The 18,203-nt window shown below is 35.2% G+C and overlaps 1 protein-coding gene across 1 annotated transcript in view; it reads left to right on the top strand.

Moving 5' to 3' along the window:
• The window catches only part of DNAH8 (dynein axonemal heavy chain 8), a 123,289-nt gene that overhangs the window by 98,153 nt on the left and 6,933 nt on the right, over positions 1-18,203 (top strand). Inside the window, exons 78-88 of the mRNA XM_042022936.1 lie at positions 748-1,000; positions 1,103-1,293; positions 1,658-1,779; positions 3,761-3,879; positions 5,180-5,382; positions 6,259-6,332; positions 8,600-8,752; positions 11,243-11,398; positions 13,419-13,535; positions 14,698-14,799; positions 15,185-15,345. Of these exons, the coding sequence (XP_041878870.1) occupies positions 748-1,000; positions 1,103-1,293; positions 1,658-1,779; positions 3,761-3,879; positions 5,180-5,382; positions 6,259-6,332; positions 8,600-8,752; positions 11,243-11,398; positions 13,419-13,535; positions 14,698-14,799; positions 15,185-15,345 (1,651 nt within the window). The remainder of the gene's footprint in view (positions 1-747; positions 1,001-1,102; positions 1,294-1,657; positions 1,780-3,760; positions 3,880-5,179; positions 5,383-6,258; positions 6,333-8,599; positions 8,753-11,242; positions 11,399-13,418; positions 13,536-14,697; positions 14,800-15,184; positions 15,346-18,203) is intronic.

Here is an 18,203-nt window from a genome sequence, read left to right as displayed (position 1 = left end):
CCATACAGAAACTGATTTATCCATTTAAGATGCAGTAAGAGAATATACAATGGTAGAAGTATGAGGACTATGAGGGATTTGGTGCTATAGCATGCCACTATATCCAGACACTTAAGTTTAACACCTAAACAAGTTTTGTGAAATAAATCCATTTTTTGAGCACTTTCTGTCAGATGAGACAAGGTATCTGACCACGGGCAAATCTTTAACCCACCAAAAATGTAAATTAGAATGACCTGGCTTAACATTGTGTTGGAACTCTTCTGCAGGATGTTATGAGCCTGAACATGATCAGTTACCATCTCTGGTGGAAAAAGAATCTGGTAACAGAAAATCAATGAGTAACTGCTGGAGATTCATGAATATTGTTGAGTGATCATTTCCCTTAGGACCCTAAGTCTTTTTTACTTTGAATGTGCCACTGAATAGACTTCAAAATAATTTAAGTACTTTGTTGACTATGTATGTTATGGGCATAAGATAGGTGACTTCTCTAGTACATGTTGCAAAGCTGTTGGTATAAACACATTTAACATCTTTTGAATGCATTTGCTTAAAAATGTTTGATGTAAAAATATTTTTTAGTATTACATATCCTGTTTGGTCTCTATTTTAAAAGCTTTCTGTTATCAGTAAATCATTTCAATTTTTTCATAAATAATTCCTGTATTTTGGCCTTTTGTTTTATATATGAAGTGAAAACGTTGTTACAAAAATGTCCTAAACATCCAGTATTTTACTTTTTAGGTTCACTAGTGGATGATGAATCCTTAATTGGTGTCCTGCAAACAACTAAGCAAACAGCTGCTGAAATAGCTGTAAAGTTGTCTGTGGCAGCAGAAACTGAAGTGAAGATTAGCACTGCTCAGGAGGAATATCGACCTGTTGCTACACGTGGAAGCATTCTTTATTTCCTTCTGACAGCAATGAGCATGGTCAATAATATGTATCAAACTTCACTGGCTCAGTTCTTGAAGCTATTTGATCAATCCATAGCCAGGTAGGAAGACATTAATTTTTCCTACTATTCAGATGTTTGCCTTTCCAATGTATTTGCTGTTATTAACGTGTGTTTTCTTTGTGCTTTGTTTTCATGATTTAGGTCTAAGAAGTCTCCTGTGGCTCAGAAAAGAATCTCAAATATTATTGAACATCTTACATTTGAAATTCATGCATATTCTGTTAGGGGCCTTCATGAAAACCACAAATTCCTCTTTACCCTCCTCCTGGCTTTAAAAATTGATATTGAGAGAGGACACGTGGAAAACAGAGAGTTCCAAACTCTCATTAGAGGTGAGCTTTAAAAATTGTGTTATGTGTAAAGCTAATTGAACCTATTTAACTTTTACACCATTTCAAAGTGTTGTTTCTTTATCTACGTGGTTTCTACCAACAGTTCTGTGGAAACTGGGCTTGTTCAGCTTGGCAAAGGGAAGCCTTAGAGGAGACCCAATAGTAGCCTTCCAACACCTGTGAGAAGGCCATTATAAGACTTAAGTTATCCTTTGGTATGAAATAAATCTTAAGTACACAAGTGTACAGTTAGTATCCCAGAGAAAATGACTTAGGTCAAAATAGATAATTTAAAAAGAAATACCAATTATTTCTTGACCCCTGGAATATCATGTATATTTCATCAGAATGTTTTTATCCACAGGAGGTGCAGCTTTGGATCTACAAGCTTGCCCACCCAAACCATGTCGCTGGATTCTTGACATGATATGGCTGAATCTAGTGGAGTTGAACAAACTTCCACAGTTTGAAGAAATTTTGGAACAGGTGATATTTGCTAATTATCTTTTAGATGTTAACAACCAGTTTTATCCACAAAAATACAGAATAACGTCATAGAGACAAACAAATAGGTAGCATGAATGGGGGTATGTTTATTTATCTGCTTTTTGGTATTTGATACTATAGTAATTCAGGTAGAAAAAGGAGAGAAGTAACAGGAGCAAAGGAAAAAGGAAGTCAATAAAAGAGCAAGAGGATAAAAAGGTAGAGGTATCAAAAAGGCTCATAAAATTAATCCGAGTGTCAGGTTTTAAGTTACAATGTTGTCTTCTGTCTTGAGTCTGGGGTTTTTCACAAGTGAATGGTTTGCTGCTTGTTTTTACACACTCATTTCCATTCCAAGGTTAACATGCTATTCAGATACGATGAGCTAGCTATAAATGCATTGTTTTATTGAGACATGCGTGAACTTATAGGCACATAAGCTTGTGACATGTTCAGTTTGGTAAATTTTTCTTTCTTTTTTTAGTGTAGTTAAACCACTCCCTAAGCATTCCTTGTACCTAAGCACTCCTAGTTAATCAGGCTGATAGCCAGGACACTAAGCTCTCCTTGCTGTTACAGCATTGGCCAGCCAAGTCCATTCTGTGATGGCATATATTGCCCTGAAGGGCAGCTGATATTTTAGCTAAATTGTCACCTGGAAATGGTCCTGGCTGTTTCCCAACTCTGTATCAAGGCAAGATCTGGATACATACGAGCCCAATTCTTCCAGTTTTGGTTTCTGGAGGTATCAAAATAGGATATATTAAGTTAGGAGAAATTTGGAGGAGCTTTAGTTAGGTTATTCACTTTGGGTTATTAGGGCACCAGAACCTTATTTCTAGAAAAGTCCTTTCACCAGGGCTTTTCTAGAATGTGTGCAAATAAAATTTTAGACTCCAAAATAGTTAGGTGACCATGTTACCACAAAAGCCCTCTTTTTAAAATTAATTTTTTAGAACTATCTTACTTTTGTCATGTAGTTGCAAGTTAAAAGTGACAAAATGATTTTAGTAATAGATAGAAATGGAATATGGGAGGGTGCCAACTAGGATATCAGTTAAAAATGCAAATATGGTAAAACCATCTTTTTAATACTTATATTCATCCATTAGAAATGCTGCTCTACTTGACTCATTGTATTAAATACAACTGTATCATTATTCATTTAGATAAAAATAGAAAATTATTTAAAGTGACAAAAAAGGACTGAGAATTATATGCCCAGTTCTCAAGATGTTTCCTGTGCTTTTCTTTTTTTCTTGCTAGTTTAAATTTTTTTTTCTCTAAAAAAATAAGTCTCAGATGCCTAGTTTAACATAGACATCTTCTGCTTTAAACCTTTATCAGTGAATTCCTTGTTCTGTTCCCAGTGATCTGAGAATATTGCAGTAGCTGACCCTTCTCAGTCATGGCATTAAAGGCTCAATTGCATTTTCACTATGTTCTGTCCACTGGTGTTCCTTGTCCTATTAGGTCATGGGTTCTAAGAGGTGCCTAAAATTGTGATCATATTTGTGGTCAGATTTATTCTTTCTCAAGCCAAAGGCTTACTAGAATCTTATACTTTCAGTTTGTGATTCATTGTCTGGCTAGACTGTATTTGGAGAGATTTTTCTGGTCCTCTTCATACTCTGTGATCAAAAGGAATTAATTAATCACTCACAGTATGTTCCTCTTGTAGTATAGAATCCTTCTGCTAATTACTGATTTTTCTTAAGTAGCTGCATGTGTTTGGGAGGGGAATGCATAGATAGCTAACTGGCTTGAGAGCCTGCATCTTAACACTAATTGCAACAATTGAATTAATATTTTTTGTAATATTTTAATAGCGATTCATATGGCATATGTCTTAAATGCTATAGGCAATGTTACTTGTAATATACCCTGATATAATAACAGCCTCTCATCAAAAGCTCCACTTGCAAGGGGATTTTACTGCAGCTGGAATATATTTATCTGTGTGTAAATGTAATAAATTTAGATAGCTGGAAGTGATAAGCAATGGAAAAACTGGTTTGATAAAGATGCCCCTGAGGAAGAAATTATACCTAATGGATACAGTGATTCACTCGACACCTTTCGCAAGCTTTTACTCATCAGGTGAGCACCTTCAGAAATTTTGGGAAATTACACAGTTTCAACACGACGTGTCTCAACCTATCAATATGCTATTAGCATAATAGTGTAATTTTAGTTATCTCTGGGTGACATTAAATATCAATTCACTCACATGAAATGTGTTTTTATTCACTTACTTCAGAGCTATCCTCTGCCATCTAAAGGTATTTATAGAAAATATTTTTTAAAGCTTTGCTTTTACATCATGACAAATGGAAACTGGGAACCATATTGCATCCTTCTTTGAGAAGCCCATGAAAAATTAGAATAAACCAGATAGTTTTCAATTTTTTAAAATTTCTTTTAAAATTAACTATTTTGACTAGCTTTAAACAAGTATTAAAAAAAATTTCTAAAATAAGAGAGATTCTGAAAATGCAAAACAGGTATTCAAAACCCCATGTGAAAAGTGTGCTATAAATTATATCTTTTGCATCATATAAGATCTCTGAGATCTTGGGATTAAATGGATTTCCCCAAAGAAGCATTCATCTGCCTTATGCATGAGATCATATCTTCCTCCTTTCATTGTATACTTTCCAACTGCTGTAACAAATAAATCAGAGATACTATGAAAAAACCCAGCAATATTATTTTACTAGACCGTGATTTGTCTTTGGAGCAGATTCAACCTGTGCAGTAAAAAAAGCTAGAATCTGATGGAAATACCACATTGTTAAATGCTCTACACCCTAAGAGGGAGGGGAGCATCTAAGTCCTAAGCATTTAAATAATCTTCAAAAATTGAAGATTTTCAAAGTAATAAATTTTATCCAGAAGTAGTTGTTTGTTTGTTTTTCTGTGGTAAAAATACTCATCACCAACACAAATGCAATCCAGTGCAAAAGAGTTGAGTTTGTACTCTAAAAGAGTAACAGACCCAATGAATCATCTGCAGAGTTTTACTAAAGGGCAAAAACCATCTTACATTTCCCTCTTTGTGTTCTCAAATACAAAAGTTGTGTTTAAAATGAAGAGTGTCCCAACCTAATAAAGATGCCTAGAACAGAAGATTCCAATGCAAACAGTTAAGGCAAAATTGCCAGCAACTGGAAAGTATCAAACAGTCATAAGTAGAGGGATGACCATCAGCTCTGCCTGTTATATCTGTAAAGACAAACCTACAAGCATATATATAAATGTCTGTGTATGTATACATATATATATGTATTATGATTAAATAAAAATCCCTCTATTTGATAAAAACAGACATTCTAATTTAAGTCTGATCTTGGAGGAAGAGGCAGTGAATTTATATTTTTGTGTGTATTTTAATTTCTAGGTCTTGGTGTCCAGACCGAACGCTTTCCCAAGCCAGGAAATATATTGCAAGTTCCTTGCATGAGAAATATACAGAGCCAGTTATTTTGAATTTAAGAAAAACTTGGGAAGAAAGTGACATGCGAACACCTCTCATCTGTTTCTTGTCTATGGGATCAGACCCAACTGACCAGATTGATTCCTTGTCCAGGAAGCTTAATTTGGGTATGAAAGTAATTATTCATTGTCATATGTTAAGATACAGAGGGGCAGTGTAAGTAATTTCAGAGATATTTTTTTCTGAGAAGTATTTCTTAAATTCTTTTTTTCCTGAAACATCATCTTAGAGATAAAATAATATTTTAAATAGAAGACAGTATGCCAAGAACCATTCTGTATGAAGTTGGACAGTAATTCAGGTCTTTTTTTTAATAAATTGTTATCATCCTTCCCAGTGATGATAACTTTTTAAGTCCTTGTAAAACAATTCTTGTTTTTAAATTCTGTTATGGTGACAATAATGTTTTCTTGTTTTAACTGCAGGTAATGTAAAAATCAGTAATGTGTTTAGAAGATTACTTCATTACAGAAAATAGCTTCAAGATCTATGTTTGTATATTCTGGACTTCAGTTCCACGTTATATGGAAGTTTTGAAAAAGTGTGAATACAGATTGTGTTGAGAGTAGATACATATATTCTTGACATTAGTCACATTAGTATGTTCATAAGTGCAGTTTTACATCTTTGCATTGTGTTTAAGTACACTTTGAGAAAAATCTCTGTTCATATTTCAAATGCTCTGGCATTGTTAAAATTTGGCACAAATTCACATTCACAGTCGTGACAGTCAGTTTTTAACATCTGTAAGTATTGTGTATTTGTATTTCAATGTTGTTACACAAAATGTCAGTGTTTAGAAAATTTATACATAGTAGCATAATATGATGGTGAAGAGATTCTGCTTTCATAAGTATATACTTTTGCATTAGGTTTATTTCATTGCGCTGTATTTATATCACTGCTTTTTGGACTGAATTGAAATTCTTACTTTTTCTCAATAATGTGAGTTCATTAATCTTAAATTTTCAAATATGTTATAGAATGTAGGACCATCTCTATGGGCCAAGGACAAGAGGTTCATGCACGCAAACTCATAGAGGTGTCGATGGAGCAGGTGGGAGAAAAACATTGCGATATAAGTTGATTGTCTGTTTGGGTGTCCTTTTACACCTCTTTAGCATGCAGTCTATAATATTTTGCATTTTCATCCTGCTATCAGGCATATCTCAGGCTGAACATGTCTTTTTGAATGCCTGAGTTTAAAAACATTCCCCTGTGGGATATACATGTGGAGTCCAAGTCAATACTTCTGGCAGCAGTGCTACTGAGCAGTTTTCCAAAAGCAGCACATTCCTGACTTACCACTGTACTGTTAATCAAGGGTAAAAGGACATTGGGTCCTGGATCTGTCATGCAGATCCCACCTCTTTATTGGAATTTCTTCTTTATCTCCTCTCCTTTAAGAGATGCCTAGATGATTCATATCTTCTACTAGATAAAATGGTGAGTGCACACATAGCTTAAAGTTGTAGATACAGAAGGATGTGCTTGCTCCCAATACTGTTTCACATTTTCCTTACAATTCTGCTAGTGACAGGACCTCTTACTCACCAGCACTTGGTGTCTCTTCATCACTGCTTTAATTGTCAGTCCTTTGGGTTGTGTCCCAAGCATGTCTAAGAATTTCTAAACAATATACAAGAATTTTTCTTTAAATGTTGTAGTGTATTTTGTTATGGCAGATGATATTCCCCAACAGTAAAAACATGAAAAACCTAAGTAGTAGCTATAGATAGTAATCAAAACCCCAAATACAATGTAAAAGTTACAGTGCAAAGGTGGTACCTTCTGCTCAGCTGGACACTTCAAGGAGTTGTGGACAGTCTTGCAATTGAAGACATATAGCCTTAGTTGCCTGTGAACTCAAAATATGGGGAATCAGTCATATACCTGTGTTTTGGAGGGCTCGAATATCTCTGCTAATAGAGAGCAGAATGTGAGTATTGGAGTACAGATGTACACCACTTTGGAAAAAGAAAAGAAAGAAATCTCTTTATAGCAAATGACAAATTTTATTAGGTGCAAATGCACACACACATCTGGTATTTCTTTGTTTGTATGTCTAGAATGGTCACTGTCAACTCCCAGTTCATTGCAATGGTGAAAACTGGAGCATCCCTTCCTTTCTTTTGCCCTTAATTGGAAGCACTTCTGCAGAGCTACTAGTAACAATTTCTCAACTGCATGCCTTAGTGCTGCACACATTTTGTGAAGGGAGGAACATGTAAACGTCAGATTTGAAACTACAAAACAGAATTAGTGAATATGAAGACAAATACTTATTTGGGTTTTTTTTACCTCTGGCCAGGAGTATATAATATGATTAAAACTGCTGTGCTGTGTTACAGGAAGATAATTTTCAAAAACTAAGTCTAATTCATTTGGAAATGTACAAAATTGATTAAAAATCTCTCTCAAAAAAGTTGTTCCCCAGAAAAGAAGGAAAAAAACCCATTCATTTAATCGTGTTTTTAATATGCATCCAGTCACCATAAATATTTCAGTTATATCTTTTCACTAACAGTTACTGATTTCTTTTTAAATGAGCTAAAACAGAATTGCTGAAATGAAATTACAAGCTGTAATGAAATCCACTGTCCATCACTGTTTAGAACTGATTAAATAATGTCCTATTTTAATATCAGGCTTCTAATTCATCAGGCTTCTACAGTGATGCTACAAAAGCTGATTGAATTTAAATTCACAAGCAGAAGTTTAGAGAGACAATAATCAAACGAGAGCTTTCATGCAATTTGAGAGATGAATAAGATCAAAATAAGTGGAGGTTGAATTTCATGCAAATGCCTTTATTGCAGATAAACTAATTGGAGTTAAAAAACTTTTAGAGTCTTATTACCACCTCTTTACACTTACTTTAGATTATGTAATTAACAAATCAGTTTTTAAAAATACGTATTCCTTAAATTTCAGCTGTTACTTTTCCGCTCACATTCTTTTGGATCTGATGATAGGATTGCTTATTACTGGTGTTTTGCTGGGAGAGTAATACAGGAACTACTTTTTGCCACTAGATAGCACTGATACTTTACTTACAATATTGAGTCTGGTTATGTTATTTTCATGTTATTTTCATTGAGAACAAGAGAATGTGGAAATAACTTTTTCACTAACTCATGTTTATTTGCATTATCTGCGCCAATATCCTATAATATCAAATGAGAATATATATTCAGGATCAGAACAAAAGTTAAAAAAAATTACATGGAAAACCAAATTTGATTCTTATACAGAAAGTTGGCTTTAGCATTAAGAACAACTTGTTCTAAATTTTATATGATAATAGTTGATATCCTTATGTAGGGAGGCTGGGTGTTACTTCAGAACTGTCACCTCGGACTGGATTTCATGGATGAACTACTGGAGACAATTCTTACTGCTGAGATCCAGAATGACACATTTCGAGTTTGGATAACTACTGAACAACATCCTAAATTCCCAATTACACTGTTACAGGTTTGTTCCAATATTTGATTCAGGTACTTAATGAAAATTATTCAAATTAATCATGTAAATGGAGGGAAAAACCCCAAAACCCAAGAAAAAAAATGGACTTGCCTTACAATGTAAATATCACTTCAAACAGGAAGGTTACTTACCAGTAACTGGAAGTTCTTGATGATGCATTATGTTTGTGTGAGTTCACACTAATTCTGTACACAGAAACACTTCAATAAAAACTGTTTGGTTTTACTTGTATCCCTTTTTGCCCAACTAGATGCCTTGTGAACCGATTAATGCCCACAAAAGCTCTTCCAGAGAAAGATTCCGAATTCCCCTGTAATAAATAAATGAAGTATAAATGGGACAGAAAACACATGGATAGCACATCTCAGAGAACATCATCTACCCGATTTCTTTGCATAAACTATAAATGGTTGTTCTATAGGTCTCAAGGATACACTTTTTTTAAGACCAGGAAAATTGCCTAAACTCTTAGGAAGTGCACTTAAGTCACTGATGATGGTTCGCAGCACTCCCACAGTGAGTCATAATGCTACTTAGTATCTACTGTAATAGCTGTGTGCTGACAATTCTGTGTTCCCTTTCCTCTAAAAATCAGTGAAGGTCTCCTTATTGGTTCTCATTCTCTCTGAATAAAAAGATACCTCACCTGACATCTAGCATGTGAAGGGGGGAAGGACTCCTGTCTTGAAAGAATCTAGAGACAACCTTCAGAACTGAGAATCATCCATCACCATGGTCTTTGTATGGAAAGCTAGCTGTATGGACTCTTATATTCTCTCAACAGAAAATGAAGTCATCCTGCATCTACAAGGTGTTTATGAATAGTGAGGTATATAGACACACAGTTTGCTAAAAGTGAGACAAGAGAACTCAGAGGATTGCTAGACGAATCTTCACTGCATTTATCACAAATATTTCCCATGTGATTTCCCACTCTATAGTGTCACATTACCTGTTAAAATGTTAACATATTCAGGGATTCCAGAACATGAATAATTGACAAACGAAAGCCCCTTCTCAGTAGAAAAGAGAACAATTTGCTTTGCTTTTTTAAATATAGAATGTTCATCAAAAACTGAACAGGATAACCTTTGAAAAGTGGAAACGCTGATTTTCCGGTGTTCCAATTCAGTCCAACAGTAACAGGAACACAAGACAGTGTGTCCATGGGCTGTCTGGCATTTACTCTCCTTTCTCTGCGTGCTACCATGTCACCCAAGCCAGACAGACAATTACTTAGAGTTGGAGAGAAAAAACCCCTTTATTTTTATTTGGGTTCCTCCAGCATTTGCAATTATCTCAAGGAACAGAGATTCTGGTAAGGCTAGTCTGTGTCTGAACTTATAAATTGTCCCATGAGCATTATCCAGCGCTGGAATGCAATAGCCCATAGGGATAAGTACTTACAACATTCTCTGATGTGCAAACCTGTGCTAACTAGCACTTCTCCAAATAATTTGCAGGTATGGTTTGAAAATTCAAATTGTGTAGCCACTCTTCCCATTAGGCAGTTTGCATGAAATTAGGGGGCTGAATTCTAAGGGGCTGTGGCAATTTACTACCACAAATGTGGACTCAAGGCCTGCTGACCCAGAGTGCTCGGGAATATTCTCTGGTGAATCCAATTTGCTGCTGTAGACAGGCACAGAGTCCAGAGTAGCCACTGTGATCACAAAGATCTGACCTAAGGAGAAGTGAGATTTCTTTGTATCTACTCTGAAATTCTGGAAACAGCAATACAACACTTATCTTGTCATTTATACTGGATGCTTCTCTTCCATCATTCAGTCATTGAACCAGGGATATAAAAGCATATGCCTTCTGAAAAGCATGGTGACTACTTCTATGTCATTGATGAAAATTTTTAGATCCATGGCCAAGTGTCAGTGATGGTTTTAACCAACAGAAATTAAAGATCTATGTTCAAAACCCTTCGTGGCCTAATCTGGTATGACTGCAGAAGAGAAGGCTTTGGGAAGACCTTATTGCAGCCTCGCAGTACTTGAAGGGGCCCGTAGGAAAGATGAGGACAGACAAATGTCCTGCTGGAACAGGGCAAGGGGTTCTGGTTTTAAACTGAAGAAGGTTTATTTGGATTAGATACAAGAAATAAGTTTTTTACAATGAGGGTGGTGAGGCACTGGAACAGGTGGCACCCAGAAAGGTGGTGAATGCTCCATCCCTGGAAAGATTCAAGGTCAAGTTGGACAGGACTCTGAGCACCCTGATCTATTTGAAGATGTCAGTGATCGTTGCAGGGGGATTCAACTAGATGGCCTTTAAAAGGTCCTTTCCAACTCAAACTAGTCTATGATTTTGTGTACTCCTTTTATGCAGTTTAAGTGCATATCAACTTTATTTCTACAAGTCTTCAGTTATTTACATTTTATTTATAACTAATAGTTGTGACATTTTCATATGTTGCTATTTTTTGTTTCAGTAAACAAATCCAATTCCTCTATGTTTTTCTTGTGACAGATTGCTATAAAGTTCACAAATGAACCTCCACAAGGTATACGTGCTGGACTGAAAAGAACGTTTTCTGGAATTAGTCAGGATCTCTTAAATGTTAGCAACCTGCCTATGTGGAAACCTTTGCTTTACACTGTAGCATTCCTGCATTCTACTGTTCAGGTATTTCTTAAAAGGCAAATAGTGTTGTAATATATGTAGTCACTTTAATACGGGTTCCTGCACAAACACATTCTGATATTTATCATAGCGTCACGCTGCAGGACTAAAGCTTTAATTTCTATAATCTATATTTCAAGGTTCATTATTATATCTTTTTTTTAAAATAGCTTTTAAACAATTTTCATATGATGGGCATTTTTTCTTATCTAACTTCAGCTGATTGAAAGTTAGTCATTGGGTATAAGGGAAAAATTTCTCTCTGTGGTCAATAGAAATAGATAAGCCTGCTGAAACAGAAAAACAGCTTATCTGTCACAGCTGTTTTTATCTAAGAGTGAATATTTTTCTAGAGATATATGTCACTCTTTCTGCCCATTGATTTTAAAGGCAATCCAGATGACTAACCTGGAGTAGCTATTTTCTAGATGGCCAAAATTAAATAAAATTCTTATCTGTTTCAATGTGTTTTCTACATTAATTCCAGCATGAGAACGATGATATCTATACTTTGTACTTAAAGATAAATAAGTTTTGAGATCACAATAGATGCTAATAATTTGAGCTCTCTGACTGCACCTTCTTTTCACCAAGGAGTTCAAAATAATTATAAAACAGTGCTTAAGCCTTAGGTTCTACTGAGCAGCTTGTATTTTTGGTGTAGGCAGTTGGTGAGAGAAGGGCAATTTGTTGATGTTCCCTGTTAAGATACAGCATTCTGCATTATTTGCCTTCTTCTACCCTTTTTAAACAGTGAAAAAGTTGTTCTGTGTATTGCCTCAGGATTATACTGTTCTTGTGGAACTAGATGATCTATGCTTATTCAACCCGTCAGTATTTTTAAAAACTATTACAGCTATTCATCTACTAAGAAATTTTATTTATGAATTGCCAACCAACAAGCAATATATACATTGTCCTGCCTTTAAACTGACCAATTCTTAATATCCTTTGGTGACAAGATCATTATGATAAATATAGCTTAAGAAGCAATTAAAAAAACCTGGCAGGAAACCATTACACCTTTCTGTATGGTATTATTGTTTAATTCTGTCTCATCTGCTTATAGACAATAATTGATTTTGAAAAATAAAAGGTGGGGATTTTTTTCAATTCTAGTTCTTTTTAAATATTGTAGCTAGGGTGCCTAAATGTTACTTCAGGTGTCAAAGACTGTCAGTCATTGCTGACCTGGTAATATAAAATCTGATAAATTTGTTATATTTATGTCACTTAGTTGAATTTAGACTGTAATTTATGCGTTTGATAAATGTCGGCACTATTCAGCAACTTAGTTCTTAACTTCTTGAATTAATTTGTGCTACATTCTGAAAAAAAAAATCATGGAGCAATTTAACTGAGGTGGCATTAACAAGTTTGTGAGAAATCTAATAGTGCTGGATGTTTGAAGTGTTTGGGCTGCAGAATATATATTCATTTACTTTCATAGTTAACTATTTTTCTGTTACTACAACTGTTATCACTTTATTTCCAAATAGGTATGCAATAATAAATTTGAATAATGTAATGGTAGCAACCTTAAAATAAAGTTGTGAATTTTGAAAAATGTACATTAAAAAAAAATATATTGAAACAATAAGATGAAAGTGGCAACATAGAACCCGTTGGAAAATGGATCATAAATATAGGCATTTGAAAATTTGAAACTATCATTAGTCGACAGTATATGTAAAAAGAAATGAAAAACTGTGCAATTCTAAATTAATTAATTAATTAGTACTAAAATCTCATTATCCACACAGAAGTGAGGCATTGAAAACCTGTGACTTGTGAATTGATTAGTAAAGTTACTAATAAATGATTTTGTTGCTTTTTCTATAAATATTTATCCCTCACAGTATAACTTAGCTGTATTATTGATGTGTATGAGGCACACAGCCATTTCCTAGGCTACCTTTCTTCTCTAGTTCCGTTCTTTACTCCACTGGTATTGTTATTATTGAAATTTATTACAGAAAAAAGTTATTTCATAAATATACTTGGTTTTAATTTTATTCTTAAGGAGCGACGCAAGTTTGGACCTTTGGGTTGGAATATTCCCTATGAATTTAACTCAGCAGACTTTACAGCCAGTGTTCAGTTTATACAAAATCACCTAAAAAGGATTGACATCAAGAAGGTGAATACTGAAATCTGTATACAGTACATTTAAATGCTTTGGATGGCAGCAGCATTTTTTTTTCCTCATGTTACTATTTATCATAATTTACTCATTGCTATTCATTTAGTGCCACTTCCAATGATCAAAGGTTGAGGTTCTCTGCAAGAAAATCAAGCTGAAATATTTTATGTGCTGTTACGCGTGTAAAAATACACAGTTGTTAAGAACCTTAATATTTGTTTTTCTTTTTCACTACTATATCTAAAATTCATAAGTCTGTATGTTACCTGTTTTGGAAAGGGAGATAAAATATTTAACGAGTTTCACAGAGCCAATCAGACTCCTCTACAGCTACCATTTGGTCTTCTACTACCTAGCAGGAAGTAGCCATTCCTTATGAAGCAGCACTCAGCCAAGAGAGAAAGATGAGAAACAGGGAGAAGGGGTGGGGTGGGGAGAGTGGAATGGGGAGTAAGAAGAGAGGCAATAGCAGCTGTGAGTGATTTCAGGTCAAACAAGTAATAATGAAATATATTATATATGTACATATTATATTGTATATATAATGAGATATTGCTTCTAGAGAGCAAGTCCTATGAGAACTGGCTGAGGGAGCTGGGGGTGTTTAGCCTGGAGAAGAGAAGGCTCAGGGATGACCTTATCGCTCTCTACAACTCTCTGAAAGGAGGCTGTAGCCAGGTGGGGATCGGCCTCTTCTCCCAGGCAACCAGTGATGGGACAAGAGGACACAGCCTCAGGCTGCACCAGTGGAGGTTTAGGTTGGACATCAGGAGGAAAGGGTTGTCAGGCATTGGAATGGACAGCCCAGGAAGGCTGTGGAGTCACTGTGCCTGTAGGTGTTCAAGAAACAGCTGGACATGGCTCTAAGTGCCATGGTCTAAATTGGTGTTTGGTCAAAGATTGGACTTCATGATCTTAAAGGTCTTTTCCAACCTAAATGATCCTGTGATTCTATATTAAAATAGCAGGATCAAGCCCAGCTCTTCTATAAAATTACAGAGTTGAGCTCAGTAAATACATTAGAAATAAAGTATTATTGTTATATGATTTTTTCAGTTTACATTTCAGAATATTATGAGCTTCAGGTTATATTGAAATTACCATCTTCTTCTTACATATAATATAACTATAGTCTTTCATTTACTTTACTTGTATCCAGGGGATATCGTGGAACACAGTACGCTACATGATTGGAGAAGTACAGTATGGAGGCCGAGTCACAGATGACTATGATAAGCGTCTTCTTAATTGCTTTGCAAGGGTAGGAGACTTTGTAAATACAGTTATTTGTCATTTTTATTGGCAGCTGCAATACAGAAATCAGAAGGCCTTCTTTCTGCTGAATATGCACTTCACCAGTTTACAAAACTTTTCAAAGTAAAATATATTTTTCAAAACATCATTCTTTGGCAGTGAGCTTCTTCCCTTTGGTTCCTCTTTGGTGAGGAGCAGAAGCTTAAAAAGACTTAGCTGGAAGTCAAACTTAGTAGATGTCATTCTTAGTGATTTACTGTTGTATTAAATTAAAATTAGATGTAGTATCTGAAACAAGAACCCTAATTCTCCAAGAGTAAAAATGAGATTAAAAAGCCCTCTAAGTAGCAAAATAATTGCTGGCCTTTTTTTTCCCCATGGATTTTTCACAGGTATGGTTTAATGAAAATATGTTTGACAGCGCTTTCTGCTTTTACACTGGGTATAAAATTCCAGTTTGCAAAACCCTGGAACAGTACTTCGACTACATCCAGTTACTCCCTGCCATGGACAGCCCAGAGGTGTTCGGTCTCCATCCCAATGCTGATATTACGTAAGTAGGTCCCAACATATTGAAAACAGAGAATGTTTCTTTTAGCATTTGGAAACAAATCCCTATCAAATGTTTAAGTAAAGTATATTTTTCATAGGAAACCTAGGATTCATGTGAATTTCACTGCTGAAGTGGAACACTTTCTGTGTATGTACATTGTTATAAATGCAGTTATCTTCAGCTACATTTAACGTCCTTTTAAGGCATTTGGAACTCATTACTTACTCCTCATGATTTTACTTCTTTTAGTTGAAAGCATTATGAAACTTTTATATGAGCATGTGATAGGCAGTTCTATACAGTTCAACTAGAGAAAGTTTCTAGTATTTGCCTTCTGTTTCAAGCAGTTTATTTTTCTGTGCCTAGCTGTTAAATGATTCTCTGGATTGTCATTTGGTTTACAAGCATGCCTTTGGATGCAACTACAAACTTATGTTGCCATCAGTCCTGCCATTCCCATTATTTAAAAGAGGCTTTTCAACTGCACCAAGTACAAGTTCCATCTAAAATTTTATCTTTGACTCAATTCACTCTTTCATTCCAAATAATCTGTGTAACAGCTCACCCTTTATTTCCTTCTAATATTATATGCCCTGTGAAAGGATATGAACGTAATCATATTTTTTTCACTGAAGTTCTTAATAATTCTGCCATGAATTATTGCATTTTCATATGCAGTATGTCCACATTCCACATTCATTGTTTCTTCACATAGCTCTTTTAAATAAAACAAACATTATTCAAATGCAGAGTTGCTGTGAAAACCTAACGTCTTCCAACATTTTTGGATGAAACAATAATTTCCCACAATTTTTCAGTCTCAAAATTGAGAGGCTGATGCTGTGTCAAGAGGCCTGTATTCTAAGCATGCTGTGAGATGAGTACACAGTTTTATTGTCAACTCTGCCTAGCACATACCACTGTTAATATATGCTTGTGAAGAAGAGAATCTAAGAGTAGATTCTGTTTCAAGTCATTCTCAGATGCTTGCAAGACCTCCCCTCCAGAAATGATTAAAGAAGAAAGAAGAGCCAAGATTTAACAGAGAACTAAACAAAGTCTTGAAGAGACACATGCTTTAGATCCAAAGTTAGGCTTGTAGGAGAGCTAATTTATAGGAGGAAACTTGAGACTAACAGTGTTCAGGGAGCTTTAGTGAGTAAGAACAGCTCTTTGATTTCTCTTTAGTGCTCAGTTTTTCTTCCACTTGGTACCTCAGCATATTCTTGCTACTTTAGGCCTTTTTTTTTTTTTTCTTTCTGGTAGATTTTGCCTATATTTTGCCTCTATTTCTTTAGAGTTTGGGGGAAATGTTCAACAGCTTCATGCTTTTTGCCATGCTTTATCACAGTCTGTTTTAGGCAACTATGCACAGCTACTGTGTCTGAATTTCATCTTTGATGCACAGACCAGATGGATTAGCAGCCCATACAGTATAAAAGTTCTATTCAAATTCTCCCTATAATATCTTATCAAGTCATCTCAGGGTATGCAGAAGGCTAACTGCTAGAATTGAAACCCTGAGAGAGCCAAGACCTCTCCATGTTACTGAGGACAAGAAAAATCTTATCTTTCACTAATTTGCTGTGACAGTTTTACAGTTCGGCCAAAAGCTCAATCTGTTGGTTCCAATTGTAAGGCTTCAATGAATTTCAATGCTTTCATTTAGGATTAACACCTGAAGTCATTGAGAATGATTTCAACCTGCTGTATGAATCACAGTCTCCGAAAAAGCCACACAGTTAACAGGTGCCTGAGCAGGAAACAAATATTCTGACAATCTTCTGCCAAACCCCCCTTCCCAAATGGTTCCCTACTGAAGCCTTAAATGTAGCTGAATTTTTGTTAAGCTATTGCAGGCTGGTGAATGTAGGGTTTTGAACACTGTGCTGCAATAGATATTGCTGTTTTCTACACAAAGCCGAGGCAATGTTTCTGTCACGTGCATTTTTTCTTAACTTCCAGTACAGAAAATCCCTGATGCTACAGATTCCAGCTATCAAATAATGGTAGTCTGTTCCCTTCAAACATTTTAGAAAATACTTTTAATAACGCCTTTTTGGAGTAAATCAAAATCTATACAAAATTAATTCTCTTTTTTCTTCTTATGACACAATTCACTTCACAAAACTGCTTCAGGGAAAAACAATATATAAATAGGTATTGAGTGCTTTATCTTACATACTTTCAGGCAACACTGACACTATAAATGAGTTTCATTTAATGTTTCTGTAGCTTCCTTTATGGTTACTCCAGACTTCCTTAACAGTAGTAAAGAAAAATAGATCCTTGTAAAGTGCAATTTCTCTGACCACAAAGCAGACATCTAAAATACAGGAGCTGAATTGGGCAGTCTAGACAAAAACCTGTTATGGAGACATCTACACATAGATATCTACATGTGATGAGGGTCAACCCATCATGTGCAACTGAGTCTCTTCTCAGGAGCACGGTACTTCCTTTACAGACCTCTGCCATCTTTTTATTGTTATTGTTTGCATCTATGCTTCATTTTATTTGCAACCTAAAGGAAAGTCAGGTTTTCCAAAGCCCAGAAAAATTTTGTTGCAGAGTGGTTTTTATGTTGAATATGCCCCAGTGGTATGTGAATGAAATTTCTTCTTAGTATTTTAATCTCACTTCCACACTGGAAAATTATTTTAATGTAAAGATCAAGATACATCTTTTTGTCTTTTCTATTTTTATTTACAAAAAAGTCTTGTTCAAACACTAATTGTTATTTATACAGGATTCACATAATTTCTCCTCTTCAGAAGATTCCTAGCTTGTGTCATTGAGGAAAGGAATATCACTAACATTTGATTCTGTTCCTTTGATGTTATTTTTCAAAAGTCCTT

This window comes from Corvus kubaryi, unplaced genomic scaffold, assembly GCF_017639235.1.
Source record: "Corvus kubaryi isolate FWS band 111438036 unplaced genomic scaffold, C.kubaryi_AGA036_p1.0 37232, whole genome shotgun sequence".
Lineage (NCBI taxonomy): Eukaryota > Metazoa > Chordata > Aves > Passeriformes > Corvidae > Corvus > Corvus kubaryi.
This window is presented reverse-complemented; position numbering and strand designations above follow the sequence as displayed.